This window comes from Leucoraja erinacea, chromosome 3 (assembly GCF_028641065.1).
Source record: "Leucoraja erinacea ecotype New England chromosome 3, Leri_hhj_1, whole genome shotgun sequence".
Taxonomy (NCBI): Eukaryota; Metazoa; Chordata; class Chondrichthyes; order Rajiformes; family Rajidae; genus Leucoraja; species Leucoraja erinaceus.
This window is the reverse complement of record NC_073379.1, coordinates 14196999-14224881: the sequence shown is the minus strand read 5'-3', so window position 1 is coordinate 14224881 and position 27883 is coordinate 14196999. Positions and strand designations below refer to the sequence as shown.

The 27883-nt window shown below is 42.3% G+C and overlaps 1 protein-coding gene across 2 annotated transcripts; it reads right to left on the bottom strand.

Annotated features, from left to right (window-relative positions):
- Positions 1–53: 53 nt before the first annotated feature.
- On the bottom strand, positions 54–26364 carry LOC129695314 (low-density lipoprotein receptor class A domain-containing protein 1-like). 2 transcript variants are annotated; one of them, XM_055632147.1, is made up of 6 exons: positions 25936–26364; positions 19182–19263; positions 16549–16671; positions 10234–10371; positions 8313–8435; positions 54–2538 (listed from the first exon to the last, which is right to left on the bottom strand). In XM_055632147.1, exons 1-6 carry the CDS (start codon positions 25969–25971, stop codon positions 2399–2401), a joined length of 642 nt encoding a protein of 213 aa, XP_055488122.1. In that variant the 5' UTR covers positions 25972–26364; the 3' UTR covers positions 54–2398. The 2 variants fall into 2 exon arrangements, with proteins under 2 accessions (XP_055488122.1, XP_055488123.1); XM_055632148.1 differs by lacking the exon at positions 25936–26364 and adding an exon at positions 19435–19509.
- Between the last annotated feature and the right edge of the window lie 1519 nt (positions 26365–27883).

The window sequence follows — 27883 nt, the reverse complement described above, 5'->3', positions numbered from 1 at the left end:
TAATAAAAATATAGGTGCTTGAGTAGAAGGGTATTTTGTAGATTTACAAATTCAGATGGTATTTTCAAAATAAAGTATTTCAAGGTAAGTATTTATTGTCATGTACATGTATGGTGAGGTACAGGTACAATAAAATCTTGTAGCAGCATCACAGGCAAAAACTCGTTAAACACACAAAAACAAGCTATACATAAATTATGCAGTGAAAAAGGACTGCCATAAATCTTGTAATTTAGTTGGAAAACCTGTTTCTCCAGAGTGGGCACAAAAGGAAGTATGATTATGAAGTATGAACCAGCATCTTTCCTACACATTATTTTTAATTGATACTAGACTAACTGGGACCTGTTGGGTCCCAGCATCACACGGTAGGGCTGGTCACCAACGCAATATTCCACCTCTCCACCAATTCCAATATTGCTTGCCAGAGGGAGGGGGGGGGGTTTCTGTTGCGCTAGTATGGGTGTTGTGGGCTGAAGGTACTGGTTTCTAGAGGGCTAGTATAGACATTGTGAGCTGAATGGATTCTTGGGCTGGCCGCCAACTGTTGCAACGATTTTAAAAGCCAAGGCAAACAATTTGGCTGCAGCCACCCGACAACCAAAATTCATTTTGTGAACACAAACATTTTAAAAAGGCGAGGCAAACAATTGGGCGGCAGCCACCCGACAACCAAAATCCATTTTGTGAACACAAACTTTAAAAAAAAATCGAGGCAAACAATTGGGCAGCAGCCACTTTACAGCCACATCGAGGGGACTCACCGTGGAGTAGACGTGCATTCAGTGTTATTCGCAGCTCAGAGAGCCGTGACAGAGACTGAGTGAGGAAATACACGTCCGGGTTTTGTAGTCCCTCCCCTCTGCCGGCAGCGGGGGCAGCAGAGAGAATGGTGACATTTTAAAAAACAGTAATATCTCTCTGATTTTTCATTGATGGGAAAAATCCTCCGATCCCGGAAGGCGGAGGGGGGTTCTGAACGAGGTGGCCAAAAATGACAGCCGTAGGTGGCAGCGTTCTTTCGGAAATCGCAGCACAGTGGGCCAAAAGCGGTCTAGATCAGACTTTTAGCAATGTAGATATGGTGGGACTGAGACTCGGACTGCGTGATCAAGGCTAGACCCATGAGTATACGGAGTTAATTTGGAGGGAGAACAATATTGATCTGGATAAAATATTGATAGCTGCATAAACAAGTGCAGCTTTTTACATCCATGATTGGATAGAGCATATTTATTTCCCTATAGTCTATTCTGAGAAACATCTGTAAGACTCATTATCCATGTATATTAACAAATTAAAGGAAACCAACTTCCCCACCTATTTATCTTTTCAAAGGATCCAAGATCCGAGAGGCATATGATTTTGGAGGACAAGTTATGCATCAGCACATTTGGACTCCAGGGCACAACTGAATCCTTGGCAGATTGATAGTGGCTACATTGTATAACACAACTAGTAAAGTGGGAATTGCATCTACCCTGCAACAGGCACTAACAAATGATTATTGGTGACACATATGTTTAAACTTTCTCCAAGAGGGCATCCATTTATCTGGTCCTGTGTGACAAGTATTTGTTGGTTGAATTTTTCATCAATGTCACGAGTTGCTGCCTGTCAGAGAGTGGTGTTCTGTGGTGGGCGACACTTGTTTGACATACTGATTCAAAATCACTGGGCCTAATGTCAAACAGATAAAGCATTGGCTACCTTGCACCAGCTACAAGATGCACTAAATGCCTTTGAAAGCACTTCCAAACCCCATTCTGAAGAAAGGTCTCGACACGAAATGTCACCCATTCCTTCTCTCCAGAGATGCTGCATGTCCCACTGAGTTACTTCAGCTTTTTGTGTCTCACTTCCAACTCCCATGACTTCTATATCCCAGAAGAAACAGGGCAGCAGATGCACAGAAATGCAAACGTGCATGGCCGCTTGCCCTGTGGTGTAAATCCCCAGTACATATGAATATAAGATAGTTACTTTAAAATGTTTCTTGAAAAATGGGCTTGACTAACTTGCCTAATGCATTTCATAAAGTCGAGACACAAAAGACTGCAGATATTGGAGAAAGTGTAATGAATATCAAAGTTAGATATTTGGCGGGCAATCCTGGTTGATAATATGGAGATGAAGCAGAACTGAATTTAACATACAATCCAAATGACAATATTTATTATTGTTTATGAAATAAATTAAGACTTTTTTTCTTCATGCAATTGTACTTGCTGATTCACAATATAATAAATGTATCTGCTAACTCAAAGGACAACAAAGTTCATTAAAATATCTATGTAAAATCACTTGTATTATGCACCAAATGCACAAAGTTAATTAAAATATCTATATAAGATCAATTGTATTGTGGAGATAGTAAAGTAACCAATACATTTGGCTGTCAATTATTACAGGTATTCTCATCACTCCAATCACTGCAGTCCTGAATGTTGTTTTTGCAGCGACTCTTCGGTATGCAGTCGCAATCATTGAAGAATACAGTCGAACATTTCCATCCAGAACAAGCAGGGCAGTGCAATTCTTGTTTATGAAACAAAATATTTGTTTGAGTCATTTTTCTTACAATGTATTATATAAGCTATGTTTGTATTGCACAAGTATAAGTAGGGGCGGCACAATGGTACAGCGGTAGATTTGCTGCCTTACAGCGCCAGAGACCCGGGTTTGATGCTGACTACGGGTGCTGTCTGTACAGAGTTTGCACGTTCTCCCTTTGACCACGTGCGTTTTCTTTGGGTGCTCCAGTTTTCTCCCACACTTCAGAGACGTGCAGATTTGCAGGTTAATTGGCTTCCATTAAAAACAATGTGTAGGACAAACTAAGAGTGATTGTTGGTCAACTCAAACTTGGTGGGCTGAAGGGCCTGTTTCCACGCTGTGTCTCTAAAATAAAATAAACTAAGTCCAGAGTCTGAAGAAGGGCCTGGACCAGAAATATAGCCCGTCCATTCTCTGCACAAATGCTGCCTGGTCTGCTGACTTCCTCCAGCACTTTGTACATTGCTTTGTACTGTACACACCGAGTTTGGTGTGATAGAATAGCTGGAGTGAATACTTTCTTATTGCATACAGTTTTGGTTCCTAATCTGAGGAAAGACATTCTTGCCTTAGAGGGAGTACAGAGAAGGTTCACCAGACTGATTCCTGGGATGGCAGGACTTTCATAGGAAGAAAGACTGGAAAGACTTGGCTTGTACTCGCTAGCATTTAGAAGATTGAGGGGGGATCTTATAGAAACTTACAAAATTCTTAAGGGGTTGGACAGGCTAGATGCAGGAAGATTGTTCCTGATGTTGGGGAAGTCCAGAACATGGGGTCATAGTTTAAATATAAGGGGGAAGTCTTTTAGGATTTAGAAACATTTTTCACACAGAGAGTGGTGACTCTGTGGAATTCTCTGCCACAGAAGGTAGTTGAGGCCAGTTCATTGGCTGTATTTAAGAGGGAGTTTGATGTGGCCCTCGTGGCTAAAGGGATCAGGGGGTATGGAGATAAGGCAGGCACAGGATACTGAGTTGGATGATCAGCCATGATCATATTGAATGGCGGTGCAGGCTCGAAGGGCCGAATGGCCTACTCCTGCACCTATTTTCTATGTTTCTATGTTCTTTTTACCTTTGGTGCCTCCGGTTTTGTTTTTCATACTCCCTAGCTTGAATGATTGTTTACTATGGAAATTTTAATGTACTACCATTAAGTATTTATCACAGTGCCTGGGCAATCAGTTCATCTTGAAGTACTTCTACATTTATTTCTTAATTGAGAAGCCCAAGAGATTTCCTGAAATTCTTCCTGCTGCCGAGTTCAGATAAGAATAAGGTGAGAGGGGGCAGTTGAGGCAGAAATTCTAACTACATTTAAAAAGCATTTGGACAGGTACGTGGATAGGAAAGGTTTAGAAGAATGTGGGCCAAATTCGGGCTGGTGGCACAAGTGTAGATAGGGCATCTTGATCGGCATAAGCAAGCTGGGCCGAAGGGGGAGTTCCCGTGCTGTTTGACTCTATAACTCTACCCGGAGATGGGAAGTGTGTAACTGAGATGTACCACAGTCAGGAAATTGGAGTATCACAAACAGCTTTGTTTACCAAAATGGACCTATAATGGAATTTATAAGAAAGCTTTTGGCTCAGGTCATAGTACTTAGTATTTAAATGAAATAAATGTAAACAAATATTTTTTGGTATATGCAGTTAATATAGGAAGCTGAACTATTCTTCAACGCAATAAATATGCCATCTAACAGATATAATGTGTTTAAGATGGAACTGCAGATGCTGGGAAAATCGAAGGTAGACAAAAATGCTGGAGAAACTCAGCGGGTGAGGCAGCATCTATGGAGCGAAGGAATAAGTGACGTTTAGGGTCAAGAAGATGGGTCTCAACCCGAAATGTCATCTATTCCTTCGCTCCATAGATGCAGCCTCACCCGCTGAGTTTCTCCAGCATTTTTGTCTACCTTCGATATAATGTGTTTGCTTGTTTGTTTGTGTGTGGCCTGACACATTAAAGTGCACTAAAATCCATGAAAGTATATTTATAGATTTGAAAATAATGCAAATAGAAGAGGAACCAGGCAGCCAATAGACAATAGGTGCAGGAGTGGGCCATTCGGCCCTTCAAGCTAGCACCGCCATTCAATGTGATCGTGGCTAAATAAATTAAATAAATATGTTTTCCTGTCTCAATGTAGGATACAGGATGTTCCCCTCCGTAGGAATCTATACAGTGCATTCAGAAAGTATCCGACCCCATCACTTTTTTCACATTTTGTTACGTTATAGTCTTATTCTAAAATTGATTAAATTCTTTTTTTTATCATCATCAATCTACACACAATGCCCCATAATAAAAAAGCAAAAACAGGTGTTCAGAAATTTTTGCAAAGTAATTAAAATGAGAAAACTGAAATATCACATTTACGTAAGTGTTCAGACCCTTTACTTAGTACTTTGTCGAGGCACCTTTGGCAGCGATTGCAGCCTCAAGTCTTCTTGGGTATGACACTACAAGCTTGGCACATCTGTATTTGGGTAATTTCTCCCGTTCTTCTCTGCAGATCCTTTCAAGCTCTGTCAGGTTGGATGGGGAGGGTTGATGCACAGAGATTTCCAGGTCCCTCCAGAGATGATCGATCGGGTTCAAGTCCAGGTTCTGGCTGGGCCACTCAAGGACATTCACAGACTTGTCACAAAGTCACTCCTGCATTGTCTTGGCTGTGTGCTTAGGGTCGTTGTCCTGTTGGAAGGTGAATCTCTGCCCCAGTCTGAGGTCCAGAATGCTCTGGAGCAGGTTTTCATCAAGGATCTCTCTGTACTTTGCTCCGTTCATCTTTCCCTCGAACCTGACTAGTCTCCCAGTTCCTGCCGCTGAAAAACATCCCCACAGCATGATGCTGCCACCAACATGCTTCACTGTAGGTATGGTATTGGCCAGGTGATGAGCGGTGCCTGGTTTCCTCCAGACGTGACGCTGGGCATTCAGGCTAAAGAGTTCAACCTTGGTTTCATTAGACCAGAGCACCAGAGAAAAGAACCCTTTTGGCAAACTCCAAGCAGGCTGTCATGTGCCTTTCACTGAGGAGTGGCTTCCGTCCGGCCACTCGACCATAAAGGCCTGATTGGTGGAGTGCCGCAGATATAGTTGTCCTTCCGGAAGGTTCTCCCATCACCACAGACGAACTCGGGCTCTGTCAGAGTGACCATCGGGTTCTTGGTCACCTCCCTGACCAAGGCCCTTCTCCCCCGATTGCTGGTTGGCCAGGCGGCCAGCTCTATGAAGAGTTCTGGTGGTTCCAAAGTTCTTCCAGTTAAGAATTTACTGTGCTCTTTAAGATCTGCAATGCTGCAGAAATTATTTTATACCCTTCCCCAGATCTGTGTCTCAACACAATCCTGTCTCGGATGTCGACGGACAATTCCTTCGTCTTCATGGCTTGGTTTTTGCTTTGACATGCACTGTCAACTGTGGGACCTTATATAGACAGGTGTGTGCCTTTCCAAATCATGTCCAATCAGTTTAATTTATCACTGGTGGACTCCAATCAAGTTACAGAAACATCTCAAGGATAATCAATGGAAACAGGATGAACCTATGCTCAATTTTGAGTGTCTGAGCAAGAGGTCTGAATACTTATGTCAATGTGATATTTCAGTTATTTCTTTTTAATTACTTTTCAAAATTTTCTAAACAGCTGTTTTCGCTTCTTCATTCTTGGTTATTGTGTGTAGATTGATGATAAAAAAAAGAAGAATTGAATCAATTTTAAAATAAGGCTGTAACAACAAAATGTGGAAAAAGTGAAGGGGTCTGAATACTTTCTGAATGCACTGTAACTCCCCGTTGAAGAAACAAGTTGCCTAAAGTAATTCCAGTTATTTTGCTTAAGATAACTCCAGGGGGTGATGTTTGTTGTGTTTCCTGGCAACAGCCTTGAACTCACTTACTTTATTCTGCAATCTTGATCTATCTTGAAAATACCTGTCAGGATTAAGTTTTCTAGAGTCCAATTAGCAATTTATATATTGCATCTGTAATTCATCTTTTCCAAAGCTTTCCTCAGAACTCAATACTCCAGCATTTTGTGTCTGTCTTCAATATTCTATTTCCCTTCTGTTCCCAGGCACTCTTTACTGGCTCTGAGCATTAGAAACCATAATCTGAACTGTACAATATACAAGCTCCAGATTCATTATCCTTGAGTTTTGTTTGCTGAAGAGTTTGACATTTAGCACAAAAATAAAATGATTTAATTTGCTGAAATCTGAAATAATAAAAGCAGGAAATGCTGAAAATGTCCAGCAAAATACCTGAAGAGAGGAGGGGGAGAGAATTTGATCTGTAACTGGTCATTTCTGAAATATTAACTTATTTTTTTCCTAATGATACTGCCTTACATGGTGAGTATTTCCAGCACTTTCTCTTTCCTAGCTTAATCTTAATAAAATTTTCTTAACGAAATGGAAACCGTTTGAATGGGGGAAACCTTAATGACAAAGAGGCAATGCCAGAAATACTCAACAAAATTGATTAAAAAAATACATCTATTGATTCTCCTGAACACTTCATCAGTGATATAACCTGGGGTCGTTGGGTGTTTTGGGTCTTTCAACATCACGCACCATCGCCCAAGCGACCCAGCCGTGGTTGATCAGACCACGACTTGTGTTGATCAAATGGTCGGCTTGGAAGCATAGTCCCCAATCCTCAAGCTTCTGCAATCCATTAGCCCATGCATGTGGGAAATTAGAGTCTATTTAAAAAAACCCAACCTGCACAGTGCAAAGAGCAGGTGGGAAAATATGTGCCAAATCACATTTTGAGATCTGGAAAGGCGGAAGATAAATACTGCCAAAAGGAAGCAACTGACAATTTGTCAAAATTGAGTTTGTGCTTGTTTTAGGGTATTTGAGATATGCTCTACACAATGGTGAACAAAATAAGTCTTCTCTGAGTACATTATTGAAAATATTTATACCAGAGAAGTAAGAGAGCTGAAAGAAAAACACGTTTTCCTCATTTACAAGAAAACACCTTTCTGTCAGTTGCTTCCGTTTGTCAAAGTAGGGCAGAATAGTTCTGGAACCACTGGCTAAGATTTGGTCGCATCTATTGAACTTCAGCCACATCACATCAAAACGTAAATGCAGTACATCCAATGCCGCTCTGAGAGTTTAGTTTAATTTAGATACAGCATGGAAACGGGCCCTTTGATCCACCAAGTCTGCGCCGACCAGCAATCCCCATACAACAGCACTATCCTACTGTGGGAGGAAACTGGTGCACCCGGAGAAAACCCACACGGTCACAGGGAGAATGTACAAACTCCGTAGTCAGTATTGAACTCGGGTCTCTGGCGCTGTATGGCAGCAGTTCTACTGCTGCGCCACCGTGCGCCATTTTGTTAAAGAATATATATTTATTTTATTTTTTAAATTTAATTTTATTTTATTATTTATTTCGAACAGAATAAAAGAATAAAAAGCAAGTGTGAAACAGCATACATAAAACAAAACAAGAATATTTATAAAGTGTCATAAACAATATCTATAAATAAATGAAATTGTATGTGTCCGAAAAGGAGCAGGAAGAAGCCAAAGCTTATTAATTCCCACCCCTTATTCAACTGCTTGTAATTATCTTATACAAATTTAGCAGCTATATGTACACCAGCCACTACATGTACACCAAATTATTTACATTTATACACTAATCAGTTTCATCCTATATGCAGTAATAAAAAAGTTATTTGGTGCTGGACATTTCAAAAGAATGCTTTTAAGAAGGTTAGATTACCTGATTCATCAGAGCAGTCCCCACAGTGATTTTTCCCATCACACTTTTGATCTATGTAGATCCAGGTCTTCTGGTTGCCACAGATGAAAACTAAATGTTTTGGGAGGCTTTCAGGCAGGTTTCCTGCAAAGACATGTTTGTGGGAGTTTCTATAATTCTTCGACTACTTTCAAGCATTTTTTTTTTGTAAAATTACAAAATTGTGCATAGAATTTCTATGGAGATTTTCCTTTTCAGCTAATCACAGACTTCAGTGATTAATTGTAGGAAAGCCTAGAGAAATGACAGGTGGAGCCATTTATGCTGCAATGGGTCTCTTTGTATTCTTGGTCCCAAATATGTTTCAAAATTATAGGTTAATAGAATGTGAATAACACCAACAGTATTTGTCATTTATTCCCAGTTGTTATGAGGCTCTAAATATATCCTCCTCACACCTTTTCATAAATTCATGTGATAGGAGTAGAATCAGGCCATTCGGCCCATCAAGTCTAATCCAATTATGGTTGATTCATCTTTCCCTCCTAAAAATATTATCCTGCCTTCTCTCCATAACCCCTGACACCCATACTAATCAAGAATCTATCTATCTCTGCCTTAAAAATATCCTTTGACTTGGACTCCACAGCCTTCTGTGGCATTGAATTACACAGATTCACCACCCTCTGGCCTCTTCGTGGGGGAAGCATCCACTTCATGGGGCTGGAAACTGGAAGTATCCTGAGCTAATTCTGCTACCACCATCATCTATTGCAACACATGATGGCTCCCACTGATTGTCGCCAGAAGCTTGCATCTTTTTCAGTACGAACGATGACAGCGATGTCAACATTTGAAACATGGAAGATGGACACGAAAGGAGAAGACCACCCTCTGACTAAAGAAATCTCCTTCCTAAAGCAACATCCTTTAATTCTGAGGCTATGACCTCTGGACCTCTCCCACTAGTGGAAACATCCTCCCCACATCCACTCTATGCAGGCCTTTCACTATTTGGTAAGTATGTCACATGTAAGTTAGTCGAAGTAGCAAGCTACCTTCTCTGAAAAACATAGCGTGCAAGGCTGCAATTTATAAGATTTGTTCAATTAATGTCATAAATTCCCATTCTATCTGAATTACCAGTGTAACAACTAGAAGAAGAGCATGTCAAATTTCAATTGGTAGAATACAACCCTATGGTATGCACACTGACTTTTTCTATTTCAGATAATGCAGACACACAGGTGGTTCCAGCATTAGTCCACTATGAAGAAAAGGAGTGTAGTGTTAACTGTCGCCCGACATCAGAGGATGGCTCTGTTAATGTAATGCTGATCTTTAATAAATAAAATGTAATCAAATTGAATGTCCACTACTAATAATCAAAATCTACAGCACAGAACAGACCAGGAAATGACAAAAATAGTTAAATCAGTAAATTGTATATTGATATACAGATGCTAAAGCATTGATTACGGTCCCTGTTCCAGTCTTGAGGCTATAAACACATAATCATTTTTTAAATTCCCAGTAAATATTGTGCCAAATAAAAAAGGTAATTTTGGAAATGCACAGGAGGCCAGACAGCATCTGTGAGAGAGAAAAACAACGCTTTTTTCAGTTGGTAGTCTTTCTTCACAATTCAGAATGATTAAAATAATAATGAAAGACCATTAATAGTAATGAAAGGCCATTAATAATAATGAAAGGTCATTAGCAAAATGCTAATTTTGTATTTCTCTCCACAGTTATTACCTGACCTGTTAAATTTTTAGATTTCTGGCCTACTCAATATTTTTACTTTAATAAATATGAAACTGCTTTATGTAAATTCTTGAAACACAAACAAAAACTGTGCTGCAGCAAAGTTTTAAGATGAAGTTTTCAAATGTACCGAGTATTTTCAATCTATGAATTGATATTTGAATTAACCACATACCGCAATACAATTCTGATTCATCTTCACCATTGCTGCAGTCGACTTTGCCATTGCACAGCTGTGTAGAAATGATACAGGTACTGCGATCATCGCACAGAAAGCCCACCGAATCTGATGTGGTTTTGCACTGACGCATTACTAAAGCAGAAGACATGGACAGAATGAACACTCTTAAATTCATACGTTGATAAGTTGTAGGAGCAGAATTAGGCCCCCCAGGTTTTTATGAATACCAATACCTCTCAATCTCTCCCAAATTACATAATATGTGATTTTTTACTTTTCTGCCAAAGTAGTTGACCTCACATGTTATATCCAATATCTCATGTCCTTGCTCATTCACGTCACATCCATTTCCTCCCAAAATCTCTTGCACCATCCTCACACATTTTGATGCCAACCAGCTTTGCATCATTAGCAACTTGATGACCTCATACAAATTATTGATATAGATAGTTCATGGTCTCAGTTGTTCAGTTGCAGGATAGTTAGTGGTGATGAGAGCCCAGACCGATTTATGAAAAGAAAATCTTAGAACATAGAAAGTAATTTTTTGACATTTCCACCCTGACAGGTTCTGTCTGTCCACCCTATCTATGCCTCTCATTGTTCTAACAGGTTTCATACTTCAATCTCCGGTGCACTAGTAGTTTGTCCAACCTACCCTTTATAGCTAATACCCTCTAGTCCAGGTGGCATTCTGATAAGCCTCTTCTGCACCCTCAGCAAAGCCTCCACATACTTTGTGTAATGGAGTGACCAGAACTACACACAGAATTCCAAATGCGGCCTAACCAAAGTTTTATGACGGTGCAGCACGAGGTCTGGTTCAACTAATGGACTGGAGTTCTTTGAGGAAGCATTTATTAAAGAAGATGAGTGGAGATTGGTTAATGTGGTGCGTTTGGATTTTCAGAATGCTTTGTGTAATGTGCCACACATCTTCAAATATGTCAGAAATGTTACGCCTGGAAGATATGAGATTCGTCCTATCAGGCAAATCAGATCAATTCTTAAAGATTTGGTCTCCATTTATTGACTTATTACAAGTATATGGTGCAACACATCCTTAGAAATGAAGTGTTTCAGAACCGAGTGGGAGGTGGATACAGATATGGAGGAGGCATATCCCTTTCAATTTCTTTCTCTTTCTTTTCTTCTCTCTTTTCTCTCTCCTATTCTTTTTCTTTTTGCTTAGTGCACATCACCTTCTTTGTTTCTTTTTCGAGCTATATGATATTCTCTCTCCCTCTATATTTCTTGCTTTTCATATCTCTTTTTCTCTACTGTTAAATTAAAAATAAGAAATTGTACATGAAATGGAATATGTTATTCATGTAGTATATTATTGTACATCACTTCTAATAAAAATATTTATTAAAAAAAAATATATATATATTTTTTAAAAGTAATGTGCCACACATTAATGATGAACCAAGGTCACAGCATATTGAATCAGAGGTTATATAATCTGTAGGTGTGGATTGAAGGTTAATTAATAGACAAGAAAGAGGAGGAATAAATACATTCTTCTTGGAGTGGCAGGTCCACACTAGGAGGACAGCACAAGGATCAGGGCTTGTGAAGTAAGATTGCAGTTTTGAAATTAGTTCCATCTGTTCATTGTTGTTTTATGACACATCTGAAATACGCGAGGTATTACTTATTCTGCAATGATCCTTCTGAAGGCAGACACCCATTTCTCAGTGGCTATTTATAGCTGAAGCACAATAAAGTGAAGGATTAACGATTAACAACAAATTTGCTATATGACAGATCATCAGTCCTGAGCCCCAGATTCAGTGGAATAATGAGCTCAACCTCCAGCAACTTCAGCCCATTACTTCTCTTTTCTAGGTTGCTTTATTTGTTTTCTTATTTGTGATTTTAAAAAATAGAACACAGCCCAAAACCAGGCCCTCGGTGTTGAACATGATACCAAGATCACAAACTACTCTTATTTGACTATATACAATTGATATCCCTCCATTCCTTGCAGATCCATGCGCCTGCCTAACTATCCGAAAGCCTCGTGAACCCACACAGGTCACGGGGAGAACGTACAAACTCTAGGTTTCTGGCCCTGTAAGGCAGCAACTCTGCCACTGCACTACTGTGCTGCCCTTGGATTCCTATGATGGAAATATCAATTTCTCTTGGAGATGTGGTGACATTCTACGAAGTCTTTCCAGGTCAAAAGATTTTTTTTACAGTGGCATTTAAGAGACTTTTTGTGACATTTGGATATGCAGGGAATCAAGGGATATGGATAATCAGGCAGATAAGAGTTAGCCTTGGCATCATATTTGGCACAGACATTATGGGTCAAAGAACCTGTTTCTGTGCCGTGCTGTTCTATGTTCTATTTCTGTCTGGTTCAGTTACAGTATCTGATTAACAACTTGCCAGGAAAATATCCACTTTGAATATACATCACTCACTTTTATTTTACCTTAGTTAGACCCCCCACTCCTACACAGGGAGGTTCAACTGCAGTTGTACAGGGTCTCGGTGAAACCACACCAAGTATTGCGTACAGTTTTGGTATCCCAATCTGAGGAAGGACATTCTTGCCATAGAGGGAGTACAGAGAAGGTTCACCAGACTGATTCCTTGGATGTCAGGACTTTCATATGAAGAAAGAGTGGATAGACTCAGCTTGTACTCGCTAGAATTTAGAAGATTGAGGGGGGATCTTATAGAGGCGTGATGTGCTTTCTTTATAATTGCATCAGTGTGCTGGGTCCAGGAAAGATCTTCGGATATTTGCACGCCCAAGAATTTGAAGTTTTTGACTCTCCACCATTGTCCCATTGATATAAACAGGGTTGTGGACCCTCAACCTTCCTCTTCCAGGACCCCAGGGCAGTACCCGAAGCAGCTGAAGCAGCCACCTTTACAGAGCTCGTGGAAGGCCCTGCTCCTCCAGAACACTGACCCAGCATGGTATCAGGTGCTACAATTTAAAACATATCACCTATATAAAGCCTGAGACACAGACAGTCTAAATGGCACGAGGCCAAGTCCAAACACAAAAACAATATGGAACAGTTTCGAGGGAGGGAGGCAAAGAGGTGTTGCCTTGAACAATGATAATGCTGTTCCCCCGAAAAACTGCTGTGTCACCACCTCTTCGTCTGGCTCTCTCAACTCTGCTGTATTCCCTGGCGAGCTGCTGACCTTCGCAGGCAACCCCGCCTGGTCTTTGCTGCTCCTGCAGGCAATGAAAGGGATTTGCCTTCAGTCATAGTGGTTGGAAGCCTCCTATCTCCATCAGTCCAGCGGAGAGAAAGGAGGCTGCAGAAGGTTGAGACGGTGCAGAAATCCTCCCACACCGGCAAGGCAGTAAGAGAGGGTTGTTCTGGGCGTAGGTGCAAAAGTCCAGAAATACTTTCTCCCCCCTTTGGTACGCCTCAATTTCCTGGCAGGTCACCAGCCACAGTTGTGGGAGCTCGACAGTTAGTCGATAAGACTGCTCGCAGTCCCGAAACAAGCAGAAACTTTCAAAACAAGTCTCTGCAGCGTTGCAGTGGTACTGAAAGGTGTTTAAAAGCTGTGCCTCCTCCGAACTCCAAAAAGATGTTTAACCCACTCGTTTTTGTGTTTGGACGTGAGCTCCGCAACACCACACCTCCTCACATAACCAGCTTGAAGGGGATGATGGTATTGATGGTATTGAGCTGTAGTCTACAAACCACAGCCTGATGTATGTGTTTTCATTGTCTAAGTGATCCAGTGCGGAGTGGAGAGCCAGTGAGATCGCATTCTCTGTTGATCTGTTGTGGCGATAGACAAACTGTAGTGGGTCGAGGTTCTTGTTGAAGTAGGAGCTGATATGCACCATAACCAACGTCTCAAAGCAGTTCATCACCATGGACGTTAGTGCCACTGGTCGATATTCATTGAGGCATGACATCTTACTCTTCTTGGGCACTGGTATTATTGATGACCACTTAAAGCAGATGGGAACCTCAAACCTTAGTAATGAAAGGTTGAAAATGTCCGCAAAAACTCCAGCCAGTTGGTCTGCAAAGATTATGAGTCTGAAGAAGGGTCTTGACCAGAAAGGTCACCTATTCCTTTTCTCAAGGGATGCTGCCTGACCCGCTGTGTTACTTCTGCATTTTGTGTCTATCATAGAGACATAGGGATGTTGCAGCATTAATGGTTTTTGATTATCAATATATCTATACACATTTATATTCCATGTGCCTCATGGCCACAAGTGAGCAATATAAGACTCGTTTCATAAAATGGAAGAACATTGTGACACGGACAAATCCTGGCTGATTATTATTATTTTAAACAAGTCCAGTTACATCACCACAGAGCAGATGATGAACTCAGTTCAGTTTAGTTAATTGTCACGTGTACCGAGGTACAGTGAAAAGCTTTTGTTGCGTGCTAACCAGTCAGCAGAAAGACAATACATGATCACAATCAATCCATTTACAGACTATAGATACATGATAAGGGAATAACGTTTAGTGCAAGGTAAAGCCAGCAAAGTCTGATTAAAGATAGTCCAAAGGTCACCAATGAGGTAGATAGTAGTTCAGGACTGCTCCCAAGTTGTGGTAGGATGATTCTTCAACTGTTTAGCTCAGCTATTACTGTCTTTAATAACCAAGCCATTGCACAAGGTGGCGGAACACCTCCAAATCTATATTACTAAAAGTCTGATCTTGACCACTTCCTGTTGTCCTGTATATTGATTTTAGGGAAAACGCTGTTACTTATGTCTGTGATTTTTGGCCATCTTATTCAGAGTCCCCTTCCGCTGCGCAGGACAAGAGGGATTTTTCCCATCGATTAACAATAAAAGAGTTATTAGTGTTTTAAAAATGTTGAGATTCTCTCTCCTGAAAGCCACGCCCCTTCCAGAGGGACTATAAAACCAGGAAGTGTTGAATGCTTCAGTCAGTCTCTGCAAGATGAGGGAGCGAGAGGGTCACGTCTCTCAGTCTGAGCTGTGAATAACACTGAACACATGTCTACTAAACTGGGGATGGTTTTACTGACCTGTCAGTGCCCTTAATGTGGTTTGAAAACATAGTTTGGAAATACTAAAGCTGTGTTGCCTTTGGTTTGGAAATGCTAAAGCTGTGTTGCCTTTGGTTTGGAAATGTTAAAGCTGCGTTGCCTTTGGTTTGGAAATGCTAAAGCTGTGTTGCCTAATTAAAGTTGCCTTGCCTAATTAACATTGCTTTGCCCAATTAAAGTTGCCTTGCCTAATTAAAGTTGTCTTGCCTAATTAAAGTCTAATCTTGACCACTTCCTGTTTGCACCTTTTATTGTTTTTAGAAAAAATGCTACCACGTACGGCTGTGATTTTTGGCCATCTTACTCCTCTGCTCATCTGGTGCCGAGGAATTTTCCCATCAATGAAAAATAAAAGAGTTATTAGTGTTTAAAAAATGTTGAGATTCTCTCTCCTGTCAATCATGCCATGAAGGCCATGCCCCTTCTGGTGGCAGGAGGGAGGGACTATAAAACCCAAAAGTGTGGGCGTGGCTCAGTCTCTGTAAGATGGAAGAGGGAGAGGTAACGACTCGCTGTCTTAAGTAGCCTTGCACCCTGCTTGAAATGGGTGCACTTGCACTTGAATGCACTTGAATTTGGTGGTGGTAAGAAACTGCACTTGAATTTGGTGGCCTTGCACCCTGCTTGAAATGGAATTTCAAGGAATAGTCGTGGGTCAACTGCCAGCCCACCAGCCGTGAGTGAGAGAGCTGCCAGCACAACAAGCTTGAGTGACTGAACCGCCAGCCCAAGACTCCATTCGGCCCACAATGTCCATTCTAGCCCTCTGGAAAGCAGTCCCTTCAGCCCAGAACACCCATACTAGTGCTCCAGAAAGCCCCCCCACCCCCTCCCCCACTGGCCACCAATATTAGAATTGATGTAGAGGTGGAATATTGCGTTGGGGGACCAGCCCTCCCATGTGTTGCTGGGATCCAACTGAAAGACTAAGCAGAGAATAATGAGCGTTGGGTAGTTTTTTTTTTGATAAATTTGCAGTGCCAATGTTCTCCTTTGTGAACTTTATGGTCACTTTGGGTGTCACTGTTGGACCTTAAATACAACAGCATTCTATTCACTTCAAGGTGCGTACTTTATTGTACAGGAAAGAAAATATTTTCAAAGCTGTATCTAATCTCTGCGAAGGAGAGAAAATAAACTCCTCAAGTTTCACTCCCATGATTAATATCATCTAAACCGCCTGTGTTGTAATCACCACCAGGTGGCCATTACTCTTAATGTAGTAATATTTATATTAAGAAAACTGAACACATTTGTATCATGGTTACATACTTGGCTGTTTGGGTGGTATTCCAAATATAATCGCACAGGTTAAAGCAGCTGCCAGCGCTCCAAGAATGAGCAAGATTATACATGTGATTAAGCAGCATCTCCTGGGACAGCAGTTCCTGCAGACTGAAAAAAAACGTGTTGTTTTAATAGGTCACCTTTCGAATGCTGCAACTGGTATGTTGTAAGTATGTCGACCCAGCCCCACCACACTTCAATGTAACTGCCAATACATTTTGTTAGTTAGCATTCACTTTATAATCGGTGAAGTGAAATGTTAGGTGTGTATTTCTGGGTTAGTAAATGCGTCAAAGGTTACGGGAAGAAGGCAGGAGAATATGGTTGAAAGGGAATCGGCTAAGATCAAATGGCGGAGCAGACTCGATGGGCCGAATGGTCTAAATCTGCTCCAATGTCTTGTGATCTTATTATTTTCCGTATATCAAATCGACATTGTAGGGACTCTACCATGAGCAACTTGAAAACAAAATGTTCAAAAGGTGTCTATCTTTGGTATAAAGCAGCATCTGCAGTTCCTCGTTATTACATTTTGACCACAAGGGAGCATCCCCCAGAACAGCTGACCGGCCGGCTTGCGTAAACGCCGCACGTTAGTAGCGCACTGCTACCAAGACACACAAATCAAAAATAAAGCAGTGGGCTTCAAGAATTGCATGCAGAAGTGCAAGTTTGTATAAGTCGCATATTAGGTAAAGGGCCTGTCCCACTCGGACCACCTAATCCACAAGTTTAGCAGACCCTAGAAATAAATGTCACAGCCGTGTTGACTCGCCGAAGTAAAAGACCTCCTACGGCTATGTCTACGGCCTCCTACGACCCCCCCTTGACCTCAGTCTTTCACACCTAAGACCAACTACGACTAGCTACTAGTGGAAAATCATCACATGATAAAATGATGTTGGGTTTGCATTTTTTTTCTCAGGCCAGTTACCGACTAGCGACTACCTGCGACTATCTATAACTACCTACGACTACCATCATGACCTACCTACGACCTACCTACAAGTAAAAAGTATCCATTTTTTCCATGCCAACCTTTTTTTTACTCGTGGACATTTTTTATCAGGCTGGAAAAAACGCCGCGACCTACTTGAGGCACGTGTACGCGGAGACCACTCACGAGCATGGGGAAGCGTTATGAAGCCCTCCTACGTCCTCCTACGACCTTGTGGCGACCATGCTGCGATTATGAGCCATGGGCAAACTCGGCAGAGGTCGCAAATTAGGTCTGTGAAAGTGGGACATGGGCACTCGGGGAGTGCCTGTAATGACATGTTGGAAAATGTTGTGTATTATTGACTGTAGATAGCTTGCACACATCTGTGGAATTCTTTGCCACAGAAGGCTGTGGAGGCCAAGTCAGTGTTTTTTTTTGTAGGCAGAGATAAATAGATTCTTGATTAGTACAGGTTATGGGGAGAATGGGGTTAGGAGGGAGAGATACATCAGCCATGATTGAATGGAGGGGTAGACTTGATGGGCCGAATGGCCTAATCCATCTTATGATCTGCCTGGAGCCAATCAATTTTTTTCTCAGAGGAGAGAAGTATTGAGTTGGTGGTGATATAAAAGAAAAGGTTCTCTTTATATCCTGGGAATTTTAATTGAAACTGAGGCCATTTACTCAAGGGCCTCAGTTTCAATTAAGTTTCAGTTCCAATTGTTAAAATGAGTTCCCAATGAACAGGGATTCAAGGTAGAAAACTGTCATTGAGCTCCATTTGTCACTTAAGCTGCCGTGACATTCAGAAACACCTTAAGTATGTTCAGTGGCATAAATTTAAATTCTTCATGAAGGTAGAAAAAGATTAGAACAAGTTGAGGTAAGTTTCTCGAACCCTTAATTTGCTGTTAACTCTTGCTATAATTGGTCTCAGACTTTTGAAATTAGAAAGACAAAATTCAGATATTCTATTTCCAATTTATATCTCGTTGGCACAAGCAGATAATTGATAGTGAAGATAGACTCAAAAAGCTGGAGTAAGTCAGCTGCTCAGGGATCATCTCTGGAGGTGACGGTTCGGGTCAAGACCCTTCTTCAAACTGGTATTGATAGAGTGTTGGAAATGTATTTAATTCCAATCATGGGTGAGACCAGGATCCTGCTTGGCCACGATATGTTCCACACTCAAACAGTCTTCCCGTATTTTCAGTATTTACACCCCCCAGCAGTCTGAGGAAGGGTTTTGGCCTGAAACGTTGCCTATTTCCTTCGCTCCATAGATGCTGCTGCACCCGCTGAGTTTCTCCAGCATTTTTGTGTACCTTCGATTTTCCAGCATCTGCAGTTCCTTCTTAAACACTTCCAATATTTTCCGTTGGGAAATGTCAATTTGGGAATGCCACCAGATGCTACTCAAGCAAGGACTCAGCATCACCATGAAGAATATAAGGGGACCGAAAATAAAAATGGGTTAAAAATAGCGGTCTGAAGAAGGGTCTCGTCTCGAAACGCCACCTATTCCTTTTCCACAGAGATGCTGTCTGACCAGCTTACCAACTCCTGCTTTTAGCATCTGTCTACGAAAAATGTAAACCTGCATTTTCTAACCTGTAGGGTTTAAAAATTGTATGTTTTATCAAACTCGTTTACATGGAAATAATTTACAACGTACCTCCTTCTTTATCATCTGCTAATGAAATTTGGGATCCAAGCTGAGAATATATATCTGATGAAACTGAAGCCATATCTCCTCTCTATGGGGGACAAACAGCATTAGATAACAAACAGGCTTTCTTCAATTTGATAATAATAATAATAATAATAATAATAATAATAATAATAATAATTAAAAATACTTTATTGATCCCCTCAGGGAAATTCAGATGTCCAGAGGCCACCAGCCAACAAACCCACACATTTAGAACCTGAAAGCAATAAATACTTAAATAGACCCAATAGTGAACTATTAAAAATGCAAAAGCATCCCCATGCAGCCTGTATTATAAAATCTAATGTTACACAGAAAAGCTGGAGGTTTTAAACTCAGCGGGTGCAGCAGCATCTATGGAGCGAAGGAAATAGGCAACGTTTCGGGCCGAAACCCTTCTTCAGACTGATCGGGGGTGGGGGTAGGTGGGGACAAGAAAGGGAAAAGGAGGAGTAGCCGGAAGGCTGGAGGGTGGGAGGAGACAGCAGGGGAGCTGAGGAAGGGGAGGAGACAGCAAGGACTAACAGAATTGGGAGAAGTCGATGTTCATGCCCCCGGGGTGCAGACTCCCCAAACGGAATATGAGGTGCTGTTCCTCCAATTTCCGGTGCTGCTCGCTGTGGCCATGGAGGAGACCCAGGACAGAGAGGTCAGAGGCGGAGTGGGAGGGGGAGTTGAAGTGCTGAGCCACCGGGAGGTCAGCTAGGTTATTGCGGACCGAGCGGAGGTGTTCGGCGAAACGATCGCCCAACCTCCGCTTGGTCTCACCGATATAGATCTGCTGACATCTAGAGCAGCGGACGCAATAGATGAGGTACTAATGGCAGCTTCAGCTTCAAGCTCCTTTTCAGGTGGTGCTGCACCCTCGTGATCTTTTCCCAGTCACCAACCTCCTTTTTCTAGTTCAGGAGGGTCTTGATGTTGCTTGTGATCCAAGGTTTGTTGTTGGGAAAGCAACACACAGTTCTTACTGGCACAACAACATCCCTGCAGAAGTTGATGTAGTCCGTTGTGCATTCAACCATCCTGTCGATGTCCATACTGCTGTTGAATTCCTGTGGCTCCATCAGTATGCCCCAGCCTGTGTGCATTGAAAGCAGGCCCTCAGTGATTCACTGGCCTCTGGTGTCCACTTTCTAATAGACCGGGTGGTTGTCGGCTGTCTCAGTACACAGGGTTTGTAAGAAGGCCTTAGGTAAACCAGGTTGTGATCTGATTTGCCAAGCGGTGGAAAGGCTAAAACACTATAGGCCTCGTTGACATTGACATAGCACAAGTCCGGTGTCTTATTGTGCCTTGTGGGACAGTCAACATACTGAGAGAAGCCCGACATGTGGGGGCTGATGTTCACATGATTAAAGTCCCCTGATATGGCAATGAGTACGTCCGGGTGTCGGGTCTGTAATCTCGCGACAGTCTCTTGGATGACATCACATGCGACTACAGGCTCCGCCTGAGGAGGAATATAAACAATAATGGCGACGATGTGGGAGAACTCCCTCGGTACATAATAAGGTCTCAGTCCAACCGCCAGGAGCTCAATATCCCGACAACAGATCTTATCTTTCACAGTTATGTGACCTGGATTACACCATCAATTGTTCACCAGCAGAGCAAGTCCCACACCTTTGATCTTCCCACTCGCCTACGGGTCTTTATCCGCTCGTACCATAGTGAAGCCGGGGAGATCCACACAGGAGTCCCGGATGTTGTCCATCAGCCGCGTCTAGGTAAACCACATGAGACGGCACTTACGGTAGACCTGCTGGTTCTCCATGAGGGCCTCCAACTCTTCACACTTGTTAGGGAATGAGTTAATATTCCCCATTAGGATCGATGGCAGAAACGGTTTGTATCTCCACCTCCAGGCCCTTAGCCTGACATCGGCACCGGCCCGACAACCACGGAATGGCTTCTTCAGCTCAGACGGAATATGGAGTTTTATTCCATAAACTGTCCGTCGCCGCATAAGGAGTTCGTCCCTCCTGTACGCAACTCTACACATACTGTGTAAAAAACTACACAACAACAACAACCAACACACAAAACACACTCAAACACTAAACAAGACTCGGAGCTACAAGGACTTGCTGCCTCTCAGTTTGGCGCATGATCAGAAGAAGAGATTCATTGTCTCTTTGTCTTTCTGTCAGTAATGTTCTTCTGCATTACTTGCAGTGAAGTGAGGACATTTGTACTGGCACCAGCAAACATTTTGCTCCTTGCAATCTGTCACCTTTCTCCTCTGCTCCATCGCTTTATCCATTTGTCATCAACCGTTTGGTCTCAAAATGATCATTCTAATACACTAACATTTCAAGATGACACAAAGTGCTGGAGTAACTCAGCGATTGCATAGATGTATTTTATTTGAAATTATTTGATATCAAGACTTCCTTGGGCCATTCTGGTTAAGAGTGAAGAGCAAGGTTGCCCGTGGTGTGACAGTGCACCAGTGTTGAAGGGTTAAGAGGGAGAGATAGATCAGCCATGACTGAATGGCGGAGTAGACTTGATGGGCTGATTGGCCTTGTTCTGCTCCCATCACTTATGGACTTAGGGGTCAAGCCACATGGGGGTGGGGGTGGGGATGGACAGGCAACGTTTGCGAAGAAGTGAAGACTGAAGACGTGTCCCAAACTGTAATCAAAAGATCAGAAGGGCTGAAGGTCAAGGCGAGAGGGATGAAATTTAAAAGGAAGGTGAGGGGCAACTTTTTCACACAGAGTTACGCTGCACATATGGAAATGCTGTTCCAGAGGAAGTGGTGGACGTAGGTACAACAACAAATTTCAATCATATTTGGACAGATACATGCATTATAAAGGTTTAGAGGGATGTGGGCCAAACTCTGGCAAATGGGACTAACATAGATGGGCATCTTGGTTGGCATCGTTGAGTTGGGCCAAACTTTGATGATTACTGTGCTTTTAAGAGCCATCGTAGAAAAACAGGTGTCTGAGTCAGCACCGCCATTCAATATGACCATGGCTGATCATCTAAAATCAGTACCCCGTTCCTGCTTTTTCCCCATATCCCTTGATTCATTTCGCCCTAAGAGCTAAATCTAACTCTCTCTTGAAAGAGTTCTCTCTTGATCAGCAGATCTTACATTATAATTTCTTTCTTCTTTCATTTATTTAATAGATTTTGATACAACAACCATTGTTACATGAGACTGTCTTGCAGGTGCTTGTGCTTGCAGAATCTCCTGTTATACGGTGTGGCTTGTTGTGGCCCTGCCCCACACACAACAAGCTTCAGGAACAATGAGGTGTAGGGCCTCCAATTTTCTGTTGGCCTAGGGTCACAATAAATCTCACACAGCCGCAGACTTGTATGCTACTGTAATCTATGGGTACATTGTATCAGGCATATTCCATAGCAACACATTCTGTTGTTAAATGATTGAACTCCATATCATGATGTGACACGAGAGAGTGTAATTTCCTTATTTGTCCTTGGAAACTGTTTGTAACAAATCGTCAAGTATTCTGATCCTTCCTAATACACTTCCGTTGATTGAGCTCTGATGGAAATGTCACGGTGTGCATTTCAAAATTTAACAAAATTTCACTGGACAGTTTTTGGAAGAACTTGAGCAAATCAACAGAATCAGGACAAAAGCCAATTCTTGTCAATTTTAGGAGGCCAAGGATTCATTAACATAGTGTTTTGCCTCCTCCCAATAATATAGTTAGGATAAATTAGAATGTACCTCCTAGAATAAGAGACAGAAGCAGTAGAACTCTATTTGGCCCATTGTGACAAATTAGATTGATTAAAATCACTGCTGATTGTACAGGGCCTTGGTGAGACCACACCTGGAGTATTGCGTACAGTTTTGGTCTCCTAATCTGAGGAAGGACATTGTTGCCATAGAGGGAGTACAGAGAAGGTTCACCAGACTGATTCCTGGGATGGCAGGACTTTCATATGAAGAAAGACTGGATAGACTCGGCTTGTACTCGCTAGAATTTAGAAGATTGAGGGGGGATCTTATAGAAACTTACACAATTCTTAAGGGGTTGGACAGGCTAGATGCAGGAAGATTGTTCCCAATGTTGGCGAAGTCCAGAACAAGGGGTCACAGTTTAAGGATAAGGGGGAAGTCTTTTAGGAGACCATATGAGACCATTATTTTTCACACAGAGAGTGGTGAATCTGTGGAACTCTCTGCCACAGAAGGTAGTTGAGGCCAGTTCATTGGCTATATTTAAGAGGGAGTTAGATGTGACCCTTGTGGCTAAAGAGATCAGTGGGTATGGAGAGAAGGCAGGTACAGGATACTGAATTGGATGATCAGCCATGATCATATTGAATGGCGGTGCAGGCTCGAAGGGCCGAATGGCCTACTCCTGCACCTATTTTCTATGTTTCTGTGTTTCTATGTTAATGCATGATTAATGGTCGGTGTTGACCAAAAGGAGTTCTACATAGTTGTCTGAAAAAGGCATCACATGTAGTTTGGGCAGTCAAGGAGGCTTTTGATACATTGCCCTTCATCAGTCATGGTATTGAGTATAGAAGTTGGGACATTATACAAGACGTTGGTGAGGCCACATTTGGAGTACTGTGTTCAGTTCTGGTCACTCTGCTATAGGAAGGATGTGATTATGCTGGAAAGAGTGCTGAGAGGATTTATGAGTATAGTCCCAGGACTTGAGGGGCTGAGCTATGGGGAGAGGTTGGGCAGGTTTGGACTTTATTTCTTGGAGCGCAAGAGGCTGAGAGGTGATCTTATGGAGGTGTGTTAAATCATGAGGGGAATAGATAGGTTGATGGAGTCTTTTACCCAGGGAAGGGGAATCAAAAACCAGAGGATAGAGGTTTAAGGTGAGTGACAACATTTAACACAAAGCCGACGGTCAACTTTTTCCAGTCAAAGGGTGATGGGTATATGGAATGAGCGGCCAGAAGAGGAAGCTCGGGCATGTGCTACAACAGTATTTAAATGACACTAGGACAGGTACATGGGTAGAAAAGGATTAGAGGGATATGGACTGAACGTGGGCAAATGGGTCTAGCTTAAATGGGCATCTTGGTTGGCATGGATAAGTTGGGCTGAAGGATCCGTTTCTATGCTATATCTATTTCTATGACTCTGAACACCAACAACTTTCAAACCCTCAGCATATACAAAAAACTCTGCATTTCTAATCCTTCTGCCAATTTTTAACATGATATTCGACTACATTCTTGCCCATTTACTCAACCTGAAGATCTCTACATCATAGAAACATAGAAAAATAGAAAATAGGTGCAGGAATAGGACATTCGTCTCCTCGAGCCAGCTCCGTCATTCAATATGTTCATGGCTGATCATCCAAAATCAGTACCCCGTTCTGCCTTTTTCCCCCTATCCCTTGATTCCTTTAGCCCTAAGAGCTAAATCTAACTCTCTTGAAAACATCCAGTCAATTGGCCTCCACTGCCTTCTGTGGCAGAGAATTCCACAGATTCACAACTCTCTGGGAAAAAAAATGTCCTCATCTCAGGCCAAATTGGAAATACTGTATGAGGTGCTCTGATACAGAAAATAATTCTGATTGATGATGCTATTTTATTAAGGATGGGCGATTGGCATTGTGGAACCCAGCATAATTTATTATGATGTCCCAAATTTTTGTCTTTTATGATCTCAACCTTTTATCAGCATCAGTATTTTTGTAATCGATATTGGTTTATTATTGTCATGAATTGGAGATGCAGTAAAAACAAAAGGTTTGTTTGCTGTGCAGTCGAACCATACCCTACCCGAGTACAATCAAACCATGCAGGAGCAAAAGCAAAAGGAAACAGAGTGTAGAATACTGAGTCAGTGAGAGAAAGAAAGCTGGAAACACGTTTCTTAGTTAATTTTATAAAAGTTTAAATGATGCCATTCATAACCTGGGTCCATGGATAGGAAGGGTTTGGAGATCTATAGGCCAAATGAAGGCAAATATGACAAGCTCACGGAGACACCTTAATTGATATGGAAGAGCTTGACCAAGGAGCCTATTTTGTAGCTGTATAGTTGAAAGAGCAACATGGTTGATAAATAGAACAAAATAGAACATGGAGACACAAAAAACTCCAGGTGCAGGAATCTTGAGCAAAAACACAAGGAACTCAACGGGTAAGGCAGAGTTTGGGGTGGCAATGGACAGGCGACGTTTGAGACTGTTTTAGCCTGATTTGGGTTGAGTGGGGAATCCATCTCACCTGTATCCACCGGTCTGCCGGTCTGAAGGAGGGTCAGACCCGAAACGTCACCTATTCCTTCTCTCCAAAGAGGCTGCCTGTCCCGCTGAGTTCCTCCAGCTTTTGTGTCTATCTTCGGTGTAAATCAGCATTGCAGTTCCTCCCACCACCTATGCTAACGGAATCAAGGGAGAAAGCAGGAACGGGGTACTGATTTTGGATGATCAGCCATGATCATAGTGAATGATCGAAGGGCCGAATGGCACACTCCTGCACCTGTTTTCTATGTTTCTATCACTTGTCAAGCTTTGTCTCCCCCCACACACACACACACACACACACACTATCTGTTTTTCCAGCTTTCTCCCTCCTATCAGTCTGAAGAAGGGTCCCGAGTCTCCCGACCCACAGATGCTGCCTGGCCCGCTGTGTTCCTCCAGCACGCCGTGACCTGCTCAAGAAATTCACCATCTTCCTACCTACCAGTAGTAACATTAAATTTCATGAATACTTCGAAATAGTTACATTTTACCTTGAACCGCGACGGGTAGATTCTGTTTGAACTCATTTCGCGTCAGTTGATTAGCTTTGCCAATATATAATACCGAAGCAAGGCGAAGTTTTTGATAGTTACCGCAGCAGCAACAGCAGCAGCAGCAGAGACTTCCAGACTTTGTACTCTTGGCCAAGTTGAACGCAACCCAACTCTTGGACAAGGAACTTATTTCTTCTGTCACCCAGCAACGCATATAGTAAACACGCTCGAAAAAAGATCAAATATCTCCCCTCGAGATTGCGAGAGAGAAAATGTGAGGGCTTCAAAATATGTGATTTAGAACTAGGAACCGACCTCATAAGAGCGAAACTTAATATGATCTAAAGCCGACCACCGTCGAGGTTCACTGGTTGCATTTTCTCATCTTACTGTTGTTTGAACTCCACAATCGCCAGGAACGCTGTCTGACCCGCGGAGTTACTCCAGCACATTGAATCTGTGTCTGAGCTAATACCTCAGGGTTACTGAGTTCCAGTCTGGTGGCTCCCGACCCGAAACGTAGCCTATCCATTCCCTCCCCAGATGCTGTCTGACCCACTAAGTTCCTCTAGCAGTTTGTGATCGATAGCTCAAGATAGCAGGATCTGCAGTCTCTTGTGCTAGCATGGTCCCTTAGTTCTGGGCAGGGCCCTTGTTTTTTGTACAAACAGGTAAACAGGCAAAGTCAAAATACGATCCTTGAATTTCCAGAAAGCTCCAACACAACTGAACATTGAAACCCGCTTCAGTAGATCGGCTGACAAAGACCTCAACCGTGACTATTTCAACGGCCTCGGTTGACGATTCTCTATCTGAGGCATCAGTTGATGTTCAGTTGCATCAACTGCACCTGCAGTTCCTTCCAACACTCTAAGCTCTAATTCTGGCAAATAGAGTAGTTTAAGTCTGTGTAAGAAGGAACTGCAGATTCTGGTTTAAACCGAAGATGGACACAAAATGCTGGAGTAACTCAGCGGGACAGGCAGCATCTCTGGAGAGAAGGAATGGGTTTTTTCGGGTCGAGACCCAAAACGTCACATAGTCCTTTTCTCCAGAGATGCTGCCTGACCCGCTGAGTTACTCCAGCATTTTGTGTTTTATCGTAGGGCATAAAGTCCCATATAAGGGAGAAGTTACTGAGTATAAAGTGATGACACCACTGAAATATTTGAAAGCAAAGATGGGAATATTAAAATTGTGGCATAGATCAACAAGGATAGGGTGATAAAATATGTAGGAAGGAACTGTAGATTCTAGTTTACACCAAAGATGGACACTGGAGTAACTCAGCAGGAAATGCAGCATCTCTGGAGAAAAGAAATAGTTGACGGTTCGGATCGAGACCCGTCTTCAGACTGAGAGGCAGCAGGGAGGGAATCTAGAGGGATGAAAAGGTTCAGAACAAATCTATTTGGGTGATAGGGTGGGGATAATGTGATGCTTGGTACCATACATGTTTTGGCTCTGACATGAGCAGAGGCAGAGAGACAGCCAGTCAGTTTACACAGACCAGCCATTGGAATAGTCTAATTAGAAAGGTGTGGATCAACAGCAGATGCACTGAGGCACTGGCAGACGGACAATGGGCAGTCTTGGTGCTAGCCCAGATTTGTGGTCTGAAATAACTTCAGAGTTAAATGTGACGTTAAAGTTGCTTAAAATTTGGTTCAGATCCCTATTCAAGGAGTAAAAGACGCTCCACAAATATTGCACATCCATAGCACGATCTTATGCTCCCACAAATTCACTTTGGACATTCAGGTGGAGTGTGTTTTTGACTTGAGACAGCCTGTACTGTGGGTAGACACAAAATGCTGGAGTAACTGAGCGGGACAGGCAGCATCTCTGGAGAGAAAAAATGGGTGACGTTTCGGGTCGAGCCCCTTCTTGAACTGGCAATCTCAAAAACAAAGAAGCATTCAATAGATTAACCAATGCAGGCAGC

What these genes read in the sequence shown, in the direction of transcription:
- LOC129695314 (XM_055632147.1), bottom strand. Translation starts at nt 25,971, where the DNA reads ATGAGTTCAAACAGAATCTACCCGTCGCGGTTCAAG. An exon ending in AATACCACCCAAACAGCCAA is followed by an intron (nt 10,372 to 16,548) that starts GTATGTAACCAT and finishes CTTCTGCTTTAG; the next exon opens with TAATGCGTCAGTGCAAAACC. An exon ending in TGAATCAGAATTGTATTGCG is followed by an intron (nt 8,436 to 10,233) that starts GTATGTGGTTAA and finishes ATGTCTTTGCAG; the next exon opens with GAAACCTGCCTGAAAGCCTC.